General features: G+C 46.6%; 1 protein-coding gene across 1 annotated transcript in view; it reads left to right on the forward strand.

Moving 5' to 3' along the window:
* LOC120404066 (E3 ubiquitin-protein ligase RNF213-like) overlaps positions 1 to 13,620 on the forward strand; it is an 81,757-nt gene that overhangs the window by 47,872 nt on the left and 20,265 nt on the right. The window contains exons 20-27 of the mRNA XM_039536074.1: positions 3,441 to 3,656; positions 5,063 to 5,147; positions 5,777 to 5,811; positions 9,101 to 9,195; positions 9,482 to 9,632; positions 9,824 to 9,989; positions 10,521 to 10,612; positions 11,579 to 11,827. Coding sequence (XP_039392008.1) covers positions 3,441 to 3,656; positions 5,063 to 5,147; positions 5,777 to 5,811; positions 9,101 to 9,195; positions 9,482 to 9,632; positions 9,824 to 9,989; positions 10,521 to 10,612; positions 11,579 to 11,827 — 1,089 coding nt within the window. The remainder of the gene's footprint in view (positions 1 to 3,440; positions 3,657 to 5,062; positions 5,148 to 5,776; positions 5,812 to 9,100; positions 9,196 to 9,481; positions 9,633 to 9,823; positions 9,990 to 10,520; positions 10,613 to 11,578; positions 11,828 to 13,620) is intronic.

Raw genomic sequence — 13,620 nt, forward strand, 5'->3', positions numbered from 1 at the left:
ACAATGGCATGGTAGACGGTACAATATGACTGGTAACCATCTCTGCTATCTTGCAAAGGCAAATGAATGCTGCTGCGTAGCAGTGCAGTACCGCGTCTGTCAGCAGCATCCAGTATACATACGGTGACAGTGACAAAAGGCTAAACGGGCTCCATGGTTGCCATGCTATGGCGTCTGCCACGGCAATCCAGGGGAAAAGGGCGCGAAATGATTGTCTGCCATTGCTTTCCCGGAAGAAGGATTGAGTGATGACATCTACCCAGAATCACCTGCGACACTGTTTTTGCATTGGGATCTCAACCCAGAATTCCAATGGGCAGAGGAGACTGCGGGAACTATGGGATAGCTACAGGATAGCTACCCACAGTGCAACACTCCGGAAATCGACATTAGCCTCGGTACATGGATGCACACCGCCGAATTAATGTGCTTAGTGTGGCCGCGTGCACTTGATTTTATACAATTTGTTTTACAAAACCGGTTTATGTAAAATCGGAATAATCTCGTATTGTAGACATACCCTTTGTCTGCCATGCTGTCTCCCCTCCCTCCATTCATGCTGCCTTATAGAGTGTGAGGCTACATTAACAACAATGGGTTAAACCTTGAGGGCTCAGCTGATTGCTAGTTCATCCTTTAGTAGTAAGGCATTCCCTGGGAAATATCCCACCCACTTCCACCCTCTGACTTCACCATCTCAACCAAGCTTCACAATCATCATTGCCGTGTACCAGTATTAAATTGTTTGTTTAAAACTATATATATAGTTTTTTGTCTGGTGAAAAAAAATTCCCTGGAACCTAACCCCCCATTTACATTAATTCTCAGGGGAAAATTGGATTCACTTAACATCGTTTCACTTAGTCACATTTTTCAGGAACATAACTACAATGTTAAGCAAGGAATTACTGTACTTGAAAATTGTTATCATGTCCCCTCTCGGTCTTCTCTTCTCCAGACTAAACAAACCCAATTTTTTCAATCTTCTCTCATAGGTCATGTTTTCCAGACCTTTAATCATTTTTGTTGCTCTCCTCTGGACTCTCTCTAATTTGTCCACATCCTTCCTGAAATGTGCTGCCCGGAACTGGACACAATACTCCAGTTGAGACCTAATCAGCGTGGAGTAGAGTGGAAGAATTACTTCTCGTGTTGCTTACAACACTCCTGCTAATACATCCCAAAATGATGTCTGCTCTTTTGTGTGACACTGTTGACTCATATTTAGCTTGTGATCCACTATGACCCCCAGATCCCTTCCTGCAGTACTCCTTCCTGGCTAGACATGTCCCATTCTGTATATGTGCAACTGATTGTTCCTTCCTAAGTGGAGTACTCTGCATTTGTCCTTATTGAATTTCATCCTATTTACTTCAGACCATTTCTCCAGTTTGTCCAGATCATTTTGAATTTTAATCCTGTCCTCCAAAGCACTTGCAAACCCTCCCAGTTTGGTATCATCCACAAACTTTATAAGTGTACTGTTAGGGGTCTTATTTCCAGACAGAGATTATACAGACAAACAACAGGGAAATAGGGACTACAGTGATAGAACAACAAAGAAATGAGGATTTCACACCCCAGCTATTGATAAGTGAGTTCTTGCCAGACAGGATGCTATCAGATTAAGTTTTCTTTTACATCTTCTAGGCTCTTCCCTTTCTCTGGAGGTGATAGGCATTATCAGGACAGGACTGTATTCCCAATAGCATCTTATTTCAGTGTGACTCGTTTGGAATGTAAGGATGTGACTATACACTTCCCAGCTTATGGCTCCCTCTGCTGCTTAGCCAAAGGCCTTAGCCTAAGAACAGGGCCTCAGACTGTCACAGTAAGAGAAGGCCCTTACACTGGCAGCCAGTAATTTTAATTCTTTCTTTTATACCTCTAGCTAAGTAATAAGAATACACCTAAATTCATAAAGTATAGGCCTTTGCAGGCAGGCCTGAATATCTGTATCCTAACATGTATTCTCTATACCATTATCTAAATAATTGATGAAGATATTGAACAGAACTGGACCCAGAACTGATCCCTGCAGGACCCCACTCGTTATGCCCTTCCAGCATGACAGTGAACCACTGATGATTACTGTCTGGGAACGGTTTTCCAACTCGTTTTGTACCCATCCACCTAGGTTGCATTTCCCTAGTTTGTTTATGAGAAGGTCATGCAAGACAGTATCAAAAGCTTTACGAAAGTCAAGATATACCACATCTACCGCTTCCCCCCATCCACAAGGCTTGTTACCCTGTCAAAGAAAGCTATCAGGTTGGTTTGACACAATTTGTTTTTGACAAATCCATGCTGACTGTTACTAATCACCTTATTATTTTCTAGATGTTTGCAAATTGATTGCTTAATTGTTTGCTCCATTATCTTTCCGGGTACAGAAGTTAAGCTGACTGGTCTGTAATTCCCCGGGTTGTCCTTATTTCCCTTTTTATAGATGGGCACTATAATTGCCCTTTTCCAGTCTTCTGGAATCTCTCCCATCTCCCATGACTTTTCGAAGATAGTCGCTAATGGCTCAGATATATCTCCTCAGTCAGCTCCTGGAGTATTCTAGGACACATTTCATCAGGCCCTGGTGACTTGAAGACATCTAATTTGTCCAAGTAATTTTTAACTTGTTCTTTCCCTATTTTAGCCTCTTCTGATCCTACCTCATTTTCACTGGCATTCACTACGTTAGACGTCCAATCACCACCAACCTTCTTGGTGAAAACAGAAACAAAGAAGTCATTAAACACCTCTGCCATTTCCACATTTTCTGTTATTTCCTCCCTCCCCCACTCCCCACTCCACTGAGTAACGGGCCTACCCCGACCTTGGTCTTCCTCTTGCTTCTAACATATTTGTAGAATGTTTTCTTGTTACCCTTTATGTCTCTAGCTAGTTTGATCTCGTTTTGTGCCTTGGCCTTTCTAATTTTGTCCCTACAGACTTGTGTTGTTTGTTTATTTTCATCCTTTGTAATTTGACCTAGTTTCCACTTTTTGTAGGACTCTTTTTTGATTTTTAGATCATTGAAGATCTCCTGGTTAAGCCAGGGTGGTCTCTTGCCACACTTCCTGTCTTTCCTATGCAGTGGGATAGTTTGCTCTTGTGAGCAAAGGGACTTAGTGGGACTGAACTGGTGCCGACTGTAATTATAGGGAATGTGCCTTTATGGTCTGAGCTTCCCAGACAGTCAGTCAGGTGAGGTGCTGTGAATCTCTTGTTATTGCAGCCAGTTGGAACCAGACACAGAACAAAGCAGATCTCTTTGCAAGCTTCTATGCACTGAGCGATCACCTTGGTCTTCTGCTGGCTCCTCTGCACAGGGTGAATTTCACCCTGATTATGAAACACAACAGAGATTGGTGTGACCCTCTGGAGTGACACGTGCAAAGTGGAGCCCATTAAAACCCTCTCTGTTTTATTTGATTGTCATTTAGGCCATCACAAAGCACATGGAGAGGCTCCTACAGGCATCGCTGCCCTCAGAAGAATCCGTGGAAAACAAATTGGAAAAGATCATGAGTGACGTGAGCAGCCAGGAGAACGCAGCCCTGCTGGAAGTGGTGCTGCATACTGCTCTCACGCTGACCCTGTCCCAGCACCCACTCACCGAGCTATTCAAATCCATCTGCTTCCAGCCCAGCACTGTCAAGGTGAGTCTAAAGCAAAGAGCCATTGTATTCCTCCTCACCCCCAGCAGCTCTGTAGAGCCACTGACCTAATCCCCTTTATGCCATGAGCCCTTAACCTAGCACCGGCCGGGGACCATTTCTGCCTGCAGTGACAGGGACAGCAGCTTTTGGGTGTGGGAGGAACTTAAGATCTGTGCCTGTAAATACAGATATATTTAAAATCATCCAAAATCATGGCCATCGTACCACATCCCACCTGCACTTTGCTTCTGGGTCTCGCCCCGTTCTGTTAACTCAGCCGCTAACCAGAGACTTTGGATTTTCTGTTCCAAACCCCCCCAAAGTCACTATTTGCATTTCCCCCTTTCTACAGTGACGAATGCTGGGGATATGTGCATGACAGCACCTGCCTGAGGTTCTGGGGGCTCCAGGGAAATAGCACCGAAAGAATTTAAGGCCAGGAAGAACCATTATAACCCCCTGCATAACCCAGGCCAGAGAATCTCACTCAATTACCATTGTTTGGAGCCCTGAATGATCCGCCTGGCTGTCTGTCCATCTGTGCGTGTCGGTTTGCAGTGGCTCGTTATCTTAATGTCAGCTGATAAAGTTAGATTTTCCTGTTGAAATCAAAAGGGAAATCAAAGTTTCCACAAGTTATTCGGCTGGGTGCAGGAATCGCTGGGTGAGATTCTCTGGACTGTGCTATGCAGGAGGCCGGGCTGGGTGCAGGAATCACTGGGTGAGATTCTCTGGACTGTGCTATGCAGGAGGCCGGGCTGGATGGTCAGAAAGATGGGTCGGTGTAGCATAAATAGCCCATAATTGCACAGAGTTGCACAGAGGGGTATGGCACGTCAAAGATAAATAAGACACAACTCTTGTGAGAATTGATCTGGCCTAGCTGGCAGCCTGCTTTGGAGGCTGAGCATATTGACAGGCCCATTTTGCTTTATGGTTCCATACCAGTGTTTTATAACTCATTCAGAGGGGCTGTGTCATTGAGGGGATCAGGCGCTGGACTGAGATTCAGGTTTCTCTGCCACACACTCCCTGGATGACTTGGGCAAGTCACTGAACCTTTCTCCTTTTTAGTTTCTCCTCCCACCTCTTGTCTATTTATACTGTACCTCGTTGGGGCAGGGATTGTCTTGTGATACATCTGTGCAGTGCTGGGCACAACAGGGCCTTGATCTCAGTCGCTGTGTGTCTGTGCAGTGCCTGGTGCGATGGGGCCCTGATCTCGGTCACTGTGTGTCTGTGCAGTGCTTGGTGCTGGTTCTGCGCTTAGTCACTGTGTGTCTGGAAGGTGCCAGGAACCAAACCTGTATCTCCCAAATCCCCATCCAACGCTCTATCCACAAGCCCTTCCTTCCGCTCTGCCCCAGTGCTGTAGTAAAGGTGTCCAACTGTGGTTTGTTTACCAGGCGAGCTACCTTCCAACCATGCCGAGTGACCTTCTCTTTGATGTGACAAATTGGAAAAACACTGCCATGGCAGCTACATTGTGGAGTAAGTGTCAGAAAAACTTTGTATCAATATTTTCTGGATGCTTTTAAGCACCCCGCTATCGTAATACCACATAATAATCGTGCTTGTCCTAACAGTGTACACATACAGAGACAATCCTGTGTCCCTCCTTTCCAAGCCTCCGGGTGGAGATGTGGCTGGGAAAAACGGGGCATGACTGGGACACAGCTGACTCCAGCTGCACCTTGCTTGACAGAAAAGTACCCCAAGGCTGTAGGATCTGGTATTAATTTAGAGCAGGGTTGGGGCAGGGTCTGGCAGCCTTGGCACAGGGGATGGGTAAAGGCTACTTAAAGCCAACTATGTCCCTCCAATCTGGTCCTGCAGTGACCACATTTCAGACTGACCAAAATCTGGCTTAGAATCTTGTTTCACAAGGTCATTTTTTATAGAAGCAGGAAATTTGGGACCAGGTCCCCAGCTGATGTAAATGAGGCGCAGCTCCAAATCGATGAGGCCAGATCCCCAGCTGGGGAGAATCGGTTGTTGCTCCATTGGAGTCACTGGAGCCGTGCTGAATCCACCCCAGCTGAGGTTCCGGTGCATTATCATTACTGTTGTTTGTGTGACTGTACCGATAGCTGATTGGTCTGATTCCCTCTCACACACAGGATGCCGATGCGGGAAGTACTGGAGCATTGAAAATGTAAGTGTCTTTTCATAGCTGTTGTTTGTTGCGGGTGTATCTTCAGCCTCGTGCTGCGTCTCTGTCTCTGGAATGTACGTGTCGGATTTCTCAGGACAGGACTACTTGGCACTGACACAAGGATCCAGAGACCCAAGCTGACTCCTAACCTGATCTCCTTACCTAGAAATATGCACTTAAATTGCATCTAAACTCTTACATTATGGCTGACATAGTGTCTGGGCTTGAGATTTTCATTGCTGTGCATCCGTGCTTGTCTCCTGTAATACGAGAGTTTCATATCCGAAGCTGTATCCGCATGTAGCCCCTTTCTGGGGCACCCCCACCTCCACCAGGGTGGGGACTGAGCCTGCCTCCTCCAGAGCTAAGAGCACAAGTCTTTCCTGCCTGAGCCGAAACACCCACCTCTCTTAGTTTAGGCTGCAGCAGGCTCATCAACCTCTATCTACGGCCCAGCCATTGCTAGAGCTGGGCTGGGCACCACACTGGTAAGTGCGGGTTCCATGTGTACATGTGTCTGTGGAGACAGTTACAGAATATAAAGAGTTCCATGGCATGGCCTGTAAGACTAAAGCAAGTGGTATTTGTAGAGGTAGTTGTGTTCCACTGCAAATGCCTTAGGCCCAGATTCACAAAGGGGTTAGGTGTAACTCTTCTGCATGTTGAAATTGGCAGCAACAAGGGCCAGGTTCAATATCTAGGGGTTCCTCTTCAACAACAGAACACAAAACTGGCTCGAGCCCCACCCAGTAGCCTGGGACAATTACACACCACCCCGTGCCACCTCTAGGGGCAATACTTCCCCTCTCACAAGCACAGAGTCTGAGTGTAGAAAATAAACTTTTAATAACAGAAGGGAAGTAACCCAGCATTAATTTGGGAAAACACCACAAACAGGGTTCATAAACAAACCATGAGCTAAAGACCAACTCCCAAGTAAATTGGGCAGTGTCCTCTTCCATCAGGTTCTTAAGTCCAGCAACCAAAAATGCCTTTAATGTGCCCATCTCTTCTCTGCACCGCATTCACAGTTGTCCTTGGTCAGTGCAGACCCAGAAGCCAGAGGTGCAGCTGCAGAGTTCACCTCCCACCCTGGGTGGAGAGGTTAGAAGGCACTTTAATTGCCCTGCTGTCCAGGCACTTGCTCACCACACCTCTCTGCTGGTCATCCTGTCCTGTGTAATAAGACTCTCAATTGAGAGCAAATTAGCTCTGTTATTACACAGCAGAGAGAGACGGGATCAAATGTTGTCTGGGGCCATTAGGCAGGCCCTACACCACCAGGTACAAGTACCTGACCCCACCCTCTCCCAACTCCCTGGGCTTTGGAACCCATGTTCCCTTGCTTAGTGAGTGCGGTTGAGTTGAGGGTGAGTCCCTCAGTCGGGGTATGCCAAGTACGGTTCTGCTGCCCTGGATTCACACAAAGATAACAAGTCTTTATAACTCCATCCCCAATAACAAGGAGACTGGGGATCCCACACCAGCCAAAAGTGATCATTTGGGCAAGCAATCCCATCATGCTGAGCACCTAGGCACGGGGGTGTGCCCATGAAAATGAGATCAGCTCCTGAAGTCCTTTTCCACAGCTCACCACTAGATGTCAGGGGAGAGCTCATTCAGACTCTGCTTAGATAGGTGTTGTGATGCTGCACATGGCAACACCTAACTTCTAGTCACTTAAAAAAGCACTGTAGCAGAAGTGGGATTCACAGAGCCCGAGTTAGGCACCTAGCTCCCTATACAATGCCTGGGCAGAGACAGGCACTTGACAACGTGACACACCAAACCAGCACACTAGGCAGGGAGCTGCCTAAGCTAGCCATGGGAGATACCAATCAGTGGGGCATATGCTAAGCCCTGCTTCCTTCACAGAGGTAGGCAACTGAGTCCAGGCTCCAAGAAGGTGCCTGGCTCTGCCTAGTGATCCACGAATGGGAGCCCCTCCCCTAGAGTTGCAGGGGGTTAGGCACCTAAGTCGTTTCTTTCAAGATGAAGTTAGGCATCTGTGTCACTCCACACACAACAACTGAAAGAGGAGGAGGTAGTGGTGAGAAGGAGTCTGCATTCCAGTGATGAGGGAGGTGGGAGACCCAGGGGTCCAGTCCCCTTGTTCCAATGACTCGTTTTTTATCCACAGTGGAACAGCATCACCAGGAGAGATTGAGGGAGCCCCATCAGGCTATCCCATAGATCAGTGGCTAGGGCACCCTTCTGGGAGGTGGGAGCCCGCAGTTCAAATTCTTAGCCACCCTTGGATCAAGGGGGCAATTAAATCTGAACTTCCCACACCCGGGGTGAGTGCTCTAACCACTGGGCTGAAAGGTGTGAAGGAACCTCCTCCTCTGGCTAGGTTTTCAACAGTCTCCTTTTCCTGTCTTCCCCTGGTTCGTGAGTTGCTCTGGGGCTGAGGCAAGAGATTGGCATTTGGACACCTAGAGGGGAGTGCACATGCCCAGAGGCAGAAACTTCAGCACTGAGGGAACTTGTCCCCTGAAAACAGAGGCGCTGAGTGAGTGTAGATGCTACAGGGTTAGTTGGTAGCTGAGAAGAAATTTTGTGGCTCGCAGTGATACCTGAAATCGGGCCTTCCCGACTGCAGGTCTGAGTACCCTGCACCTAAACCTCCTCCTCCGTTCTAGCAATGCGGTTTTAAACCGTGATCAATTTGATTTTGCCTTGCCACTAGCAGTCATGCTCATTCTGCGTACATTTGGTGAGACCACAGCTGTATACAACACTCAAAGGGAGCTGGGCACCCAACCCACCCTGAATTTTCAGTGTGTTTGGGGAGCGCTGGGGCTTGTCTACATGGCCACTTTGTGTGCAGCAAGCCAGGATGTGAACTACAGCACGCTGTCTTGCGCACTAAATTACCGTGTGGACACAGCTGCCTCTTGTGCACTAAAAGTTCCATATTGCACGTGGACGTGCTGCTGATTCAACAGCACTTTTAGCGTGCGGGAGCAGGTGCCACACAGACAGTTGGTGCATGAACATTCACACCTTGACTTGCCATGCACTGAGGGGCTGTGTAGACAAGCTCTAGCTCCACTAGGCTACTTTGAGAAACATGATCCTGGGCACAAGGCCAGTATATTGCACACTCACTGTCTTTTCTGTTTACTGTTCTGAACATGTCTGCCTCCAGCGGTTTGTGCAGAGTCTGTTTCTTGCTCAGCTGCAGAGTGGTTCTGTCTGGCTAGCAGCTGGGCAAACATTCGTACAACTGTTGCATTGTTGGTTCTTTAACAAGTGACTAATGCTGACATTATTCCTGTGACAACAGTGTGGACGGCCCTGGGTTATTATCAAGTGTCTGTGTGGCTCCGAGGTTGGTGGGACTCTTCACAGCCGCATGGAGGGATTTGAGGAAGTAGATACGTAAGTTTAAAATCATTGCATGTAATGTAAAAGGAGTGAATGAGACTGTGTCAACTTAACCCCACACAGCTGTCTGGGAATTGTTAACGGAGAGTGAACTATAGGTGCCAATTTTAGGGGAAATTTCACTGAAAGTTCAAAATTCCAATCCTTTTCCCCACCCCAATGAGACCTCACGGTCACTATAGTTGTGAACTGCTTAGGGTGAAACACCAAACAAATACAAGGTTTGGGAGAAAAGTCCGACCTCTATGACTGTCAAATAAATTGTGATTTCTTAATATAGCACGAAGGATAAAACAGAGAGAGGCTACGTGCTGGGGAATCCATCCGCACGGAACAATGAGACAGAGAGGGATCTGCCTGCAGCCGCAGTCTGCATTGCCAGAGCACTGCTCCATTCTTCAATGCTACTGGGGACTTTTACTGATAGACAGGTGGGAAAACCAATACCCCCAGTAACATTCTGTCTGTCTGTCATAACTCATCAGCATTGTACACCACTAACAGGCTATAAATTGTAATGGTAACTTTGTCTGAGTTATCATTGCCTTTAGAGAAGTGTCTGTACAATTATGAGGGGAAATGCTTCCTCAGAGCTAAGCTATGGAAATACTTTGCCTTCTAGTCCATTTTGGAGCTAATGAAAGTGAAGCCGAAAGATGCAGAAAAGTTCTTTTGTGACCACCTTGAAAAAGACATCCAGTTCCTAGCAGAGTCACTTAGTGGAAACATAGACGATGCAACGATGACAGTCCACCTGTTCCTCAGATACATCCTCGACAGCACAGCAGGTAAAGAAACACCTCGTTTTAGGGGCTGTTATTTTTTTGCTGCTGTATTTATGACAAAGTGAGACAAATTCAGACTAAAATTAGGTTCAAAATGTTTATCAGAGAGGGCAATGACCCATCAGGACAGCTCATGTAGGGATGAGGTGGATTCTCCAGCACTTGGAGTCTTGACATGAAGATGTGATCTCTCTTTCTAAAAGATCTGCTATAGCTCAGACAGAGGTGATGGGCGTGGTGTAGAAATCACTGGCTAAGGTTCTATGGCCAGTGTTATGCAGGAGATCAGACTAGATGATCATAACTCTCTCTTCTGGCATTTCAACCTGCGAACCTATTAATAAACTGATTTTTAACTGGCTAATATTTGAATGTGCTCCTCTATCTTATGGCTCAGGAATCTAGTTGTCTAATAACATTGTAATTCATTTCACTATGATGAACAACACTGTACTGCAACTGCGCTACTTTAGATCTGCTCCTTTTTTTATGTTAAATGATGAAAGCTGACGTGTAATTGTATATTTCTTACAGACACAAACATGACCATTAAAGTCATGCATGAAAAAGAAGACAGAGTACGATGGGAAAGCTGCTTAAAAGCCATAACTCAGTCGTTCTTCCAGGTATGTGAGGACCGGTTTTCTATACATGGTAAATATCACAAATAAACCGGCTGTTTACTCAGGGTAAGAGAGAGAGAGCCAGAAGAAGCCCACCTGAGACTTCCATGCCACTGTCTCAAACCAGAAGTCACACAAAACATTTCTAAAAATGCTAATTTTTTGCCAGACAGAAACCTTTGGTGCTCAGATGCCACAGTGATGGGCATGTTATAAGAACCTGAATAGAACTTGTCCATTGTGTTCAGCATATTAGAGAGGAAACCCCTGTGTATTTGATTGTCTACGAACCTAGTATTAAACTGCCTGCCACTCTGCGTTTCTAAGAGTTCTGTTGGCATCTCATTATTATTATTATTAAATATTACAGTAGGACCTATTGGCTTAAACCAAGATCCAAGTAGGGCCCCATTTTGCCAGGCACTGCACAGACACACACACAGAGACCCTTTGTGCTGGGTGCAGGGGGTCAGGGGGGCCATGGCCCTCCCACTTTTTACCAGCCATAAGGGCAAGCGACAGTGGGGAGGAGGCAGAGAGGCACAAGCAGGGGGTGGGGCCTCAGGGGAAGGGGCAGTGCAGAGGCGGGTCCTTGGGGGGAAGGGGTTGGGATGGGGTCATGCTTCAGGTGCTGGTGGCTCCACCACTTTTAAGGAGCTTCTGTAGTCCCTAGCTGGGTGCTGCACAGACAGACGGTGAAAGACAGTCCCTGCCCCAGAGAGCTCACAGTCTAAATAGACAAAGGCAGGATTATTGTCCCTCTTTCCAGATGAGAAATGGAGACACAGAATCATGAAATAGCTTCTCTGAGATCACACAGGGAGTCGGTGACAGAGCCAAGAATTGAACCCGGGTCTCTAGTCTGGTGCCTTAACTCTGAGCCAGCCCGGGCTGCCTCTCAGGCCGATTAGAAGAGCCAGGCCCCTTTATAACAAGACTCGATTCCTAACTGACATCTCACTTCCACAGGTGCTGGAGCAGAAACTTGCTTCTGCAAAGCAGCAGATTGTAGAGGAGGGAGCTCACTGTTCAAATGTTCTCCTGAAAGTAGCCTACGGCCAGTCCCCGCCTTTCAGCCACCTGCCGACCTGCGGGCCCATCAACATGCCCTGCATGTGGAGATTTGAACAGAGGATGACAGTCCAGCGCCTGACCCATCTGGTGCAGCAAGAAAATGGAGCAAACCAGTTCCCTCTGCTCCTGGAACTCCTGTCCAAGGTGCTCTGGGGTGATTTGAACTAATGTTAACACACAAACAGCACATGCCTTAGAACAGCGCACATGCACACACACACACACAGAGACAGATGTGAATACATTGTAACCCCTTTTCAGCCCAACAGGCCAGTCAAAATCTGGGGCCTTGTGGATGTTCCAGTTGGAAGTAGAAATTGATGGAGTCTGATATTTTATTTACTGCAGTTTTGTTTATTTATAAAGAATGTACAAAGTCCTGTTGCTCTGAATACAGCGGGGATCAACTAGCAGGAAACAGCTTTTGTTGCTCACAGCACCAAGAGCAATCTTTGATCCTGCACCCCTGACCTCTTCCCAGGTTTTTGCTAGAGTCACCCGTAGGCTTGCAGCTGCTCCCTCCTTCTGGCAGTCCTTCCCTCTTAGCCTGTTCTTGTCTGACCTCTGTTTCTGTAGGCTTGTCTACACTTACAATGCTGTGCCATTGTAGCGCTTCAGTATAGCTGCTACCTTTGTCAACGGGAGGGATTCTCCCAATGGCATAGGTAATCCAATTCCCCGACAGGTGGTAGCTAGGTCGACCGAAAAATTCTTCGGTTGACCTAGCAATGTCTACACAGTGCCTTAGGTCAGTTTAACTACACCGCTCAGGGTGTGGCTTTTTCATACACCTGGCTGACATAATTAAACTGATCTAATTTTCTGGTCTAGACCAATCCTGTGTGATCTCTCTTCCCACAAACAAACACAGTTACCCAAAACAATACTCAGTCAAAAGCTCCTTGGCAGGTTCACACACATCTTTTGTCTTAGGTGGGGCTTTTACTTACAGTTATGTTACTTATGTTAATTGAGTTCACAACTATCAGTCACAGTGGGGTTTTAACTCAACCCATAACAAGCTTTCACCTAGCTCATAACAATACTCATTTATAGTTAGAGTAATAGGAACATTAGGACTAGAAGGGGGCTCATAGATTGATAGATTCCATGGCCAGAAGGGACCATCTAGTCTGACCTCCTGTCTAACACAGGCCCAGGAACTGCCTCAAAATAATTCCTAGGGCTGAGCTTTTAGAGGAACATCCAATCTTGATTTTAAAATGGTCAGTGATGGAGAATCCACCATGACCCTTGGTAAATTGTTCCAATAGTTAATTAGTCTCACCATTAAAAATATACTCCTGGGACATCGTGTCCAGTCCCCTGCTACTGCTCATCATACAAACTCCTTCATAGCTTATCAGGCTCCATCTTAAAACCAGTTAGAGTGTTGGGCCCCACTCCTACCGGGAGGCTGTTCCAGACCCTCCCTCCTCTGATGGTTTCTAGCCTACGTTTATTCCTGGCCAGTTTATACATATTTATTCTTGTGCCAACATTGTCCTTTAGCTTCAGTAGCTCTTCTCCCTCCCTGTTTTTCACCCCCCTGAACTCACTGTTCCAACATAATGAAGTGATATTCAAGGTTAAAGAAAAATCTAATATTTGTCAATTTTGAGGCCAGAAGGGGCTGTTACAATTGTCTATAGTCTGGCTTCCTGTGTAACCCAGGCCAGAGAACCTCACTCAGTGATTTCTGGGTGACCTAGAATGGATATTTTAGAAAGAGACTGAGGTCTTGATTTAAAGACAGGAGATAATTATGCTAGGTCTTCCATCATGTCTATATTTAAACATGAACGTACAGCTTTAAGTTATGCCTATAAAGCCAGATTCTGAGATGATGTGTAAGATTTACTCCCTTACTCTCATCTGGACTCTCTCAGGCCAACTCACACTCACTGACCAGTTGCAAGGGAGTCATGTGACGATGG

This window comes from Mauremys reevesii, linkage group 4, assembly GCF_016161935.1.
Source record: "Mauremys reevesii isolate NIE-2019 linkage group 4, ASM1616193v1, whole genome shotgun sequence".
Lineage (NCBI taxonomy): Eukaryota > Metazoa > Chordata > Testudines > Geoemydidae > Mauremys > Mauremys reevesii.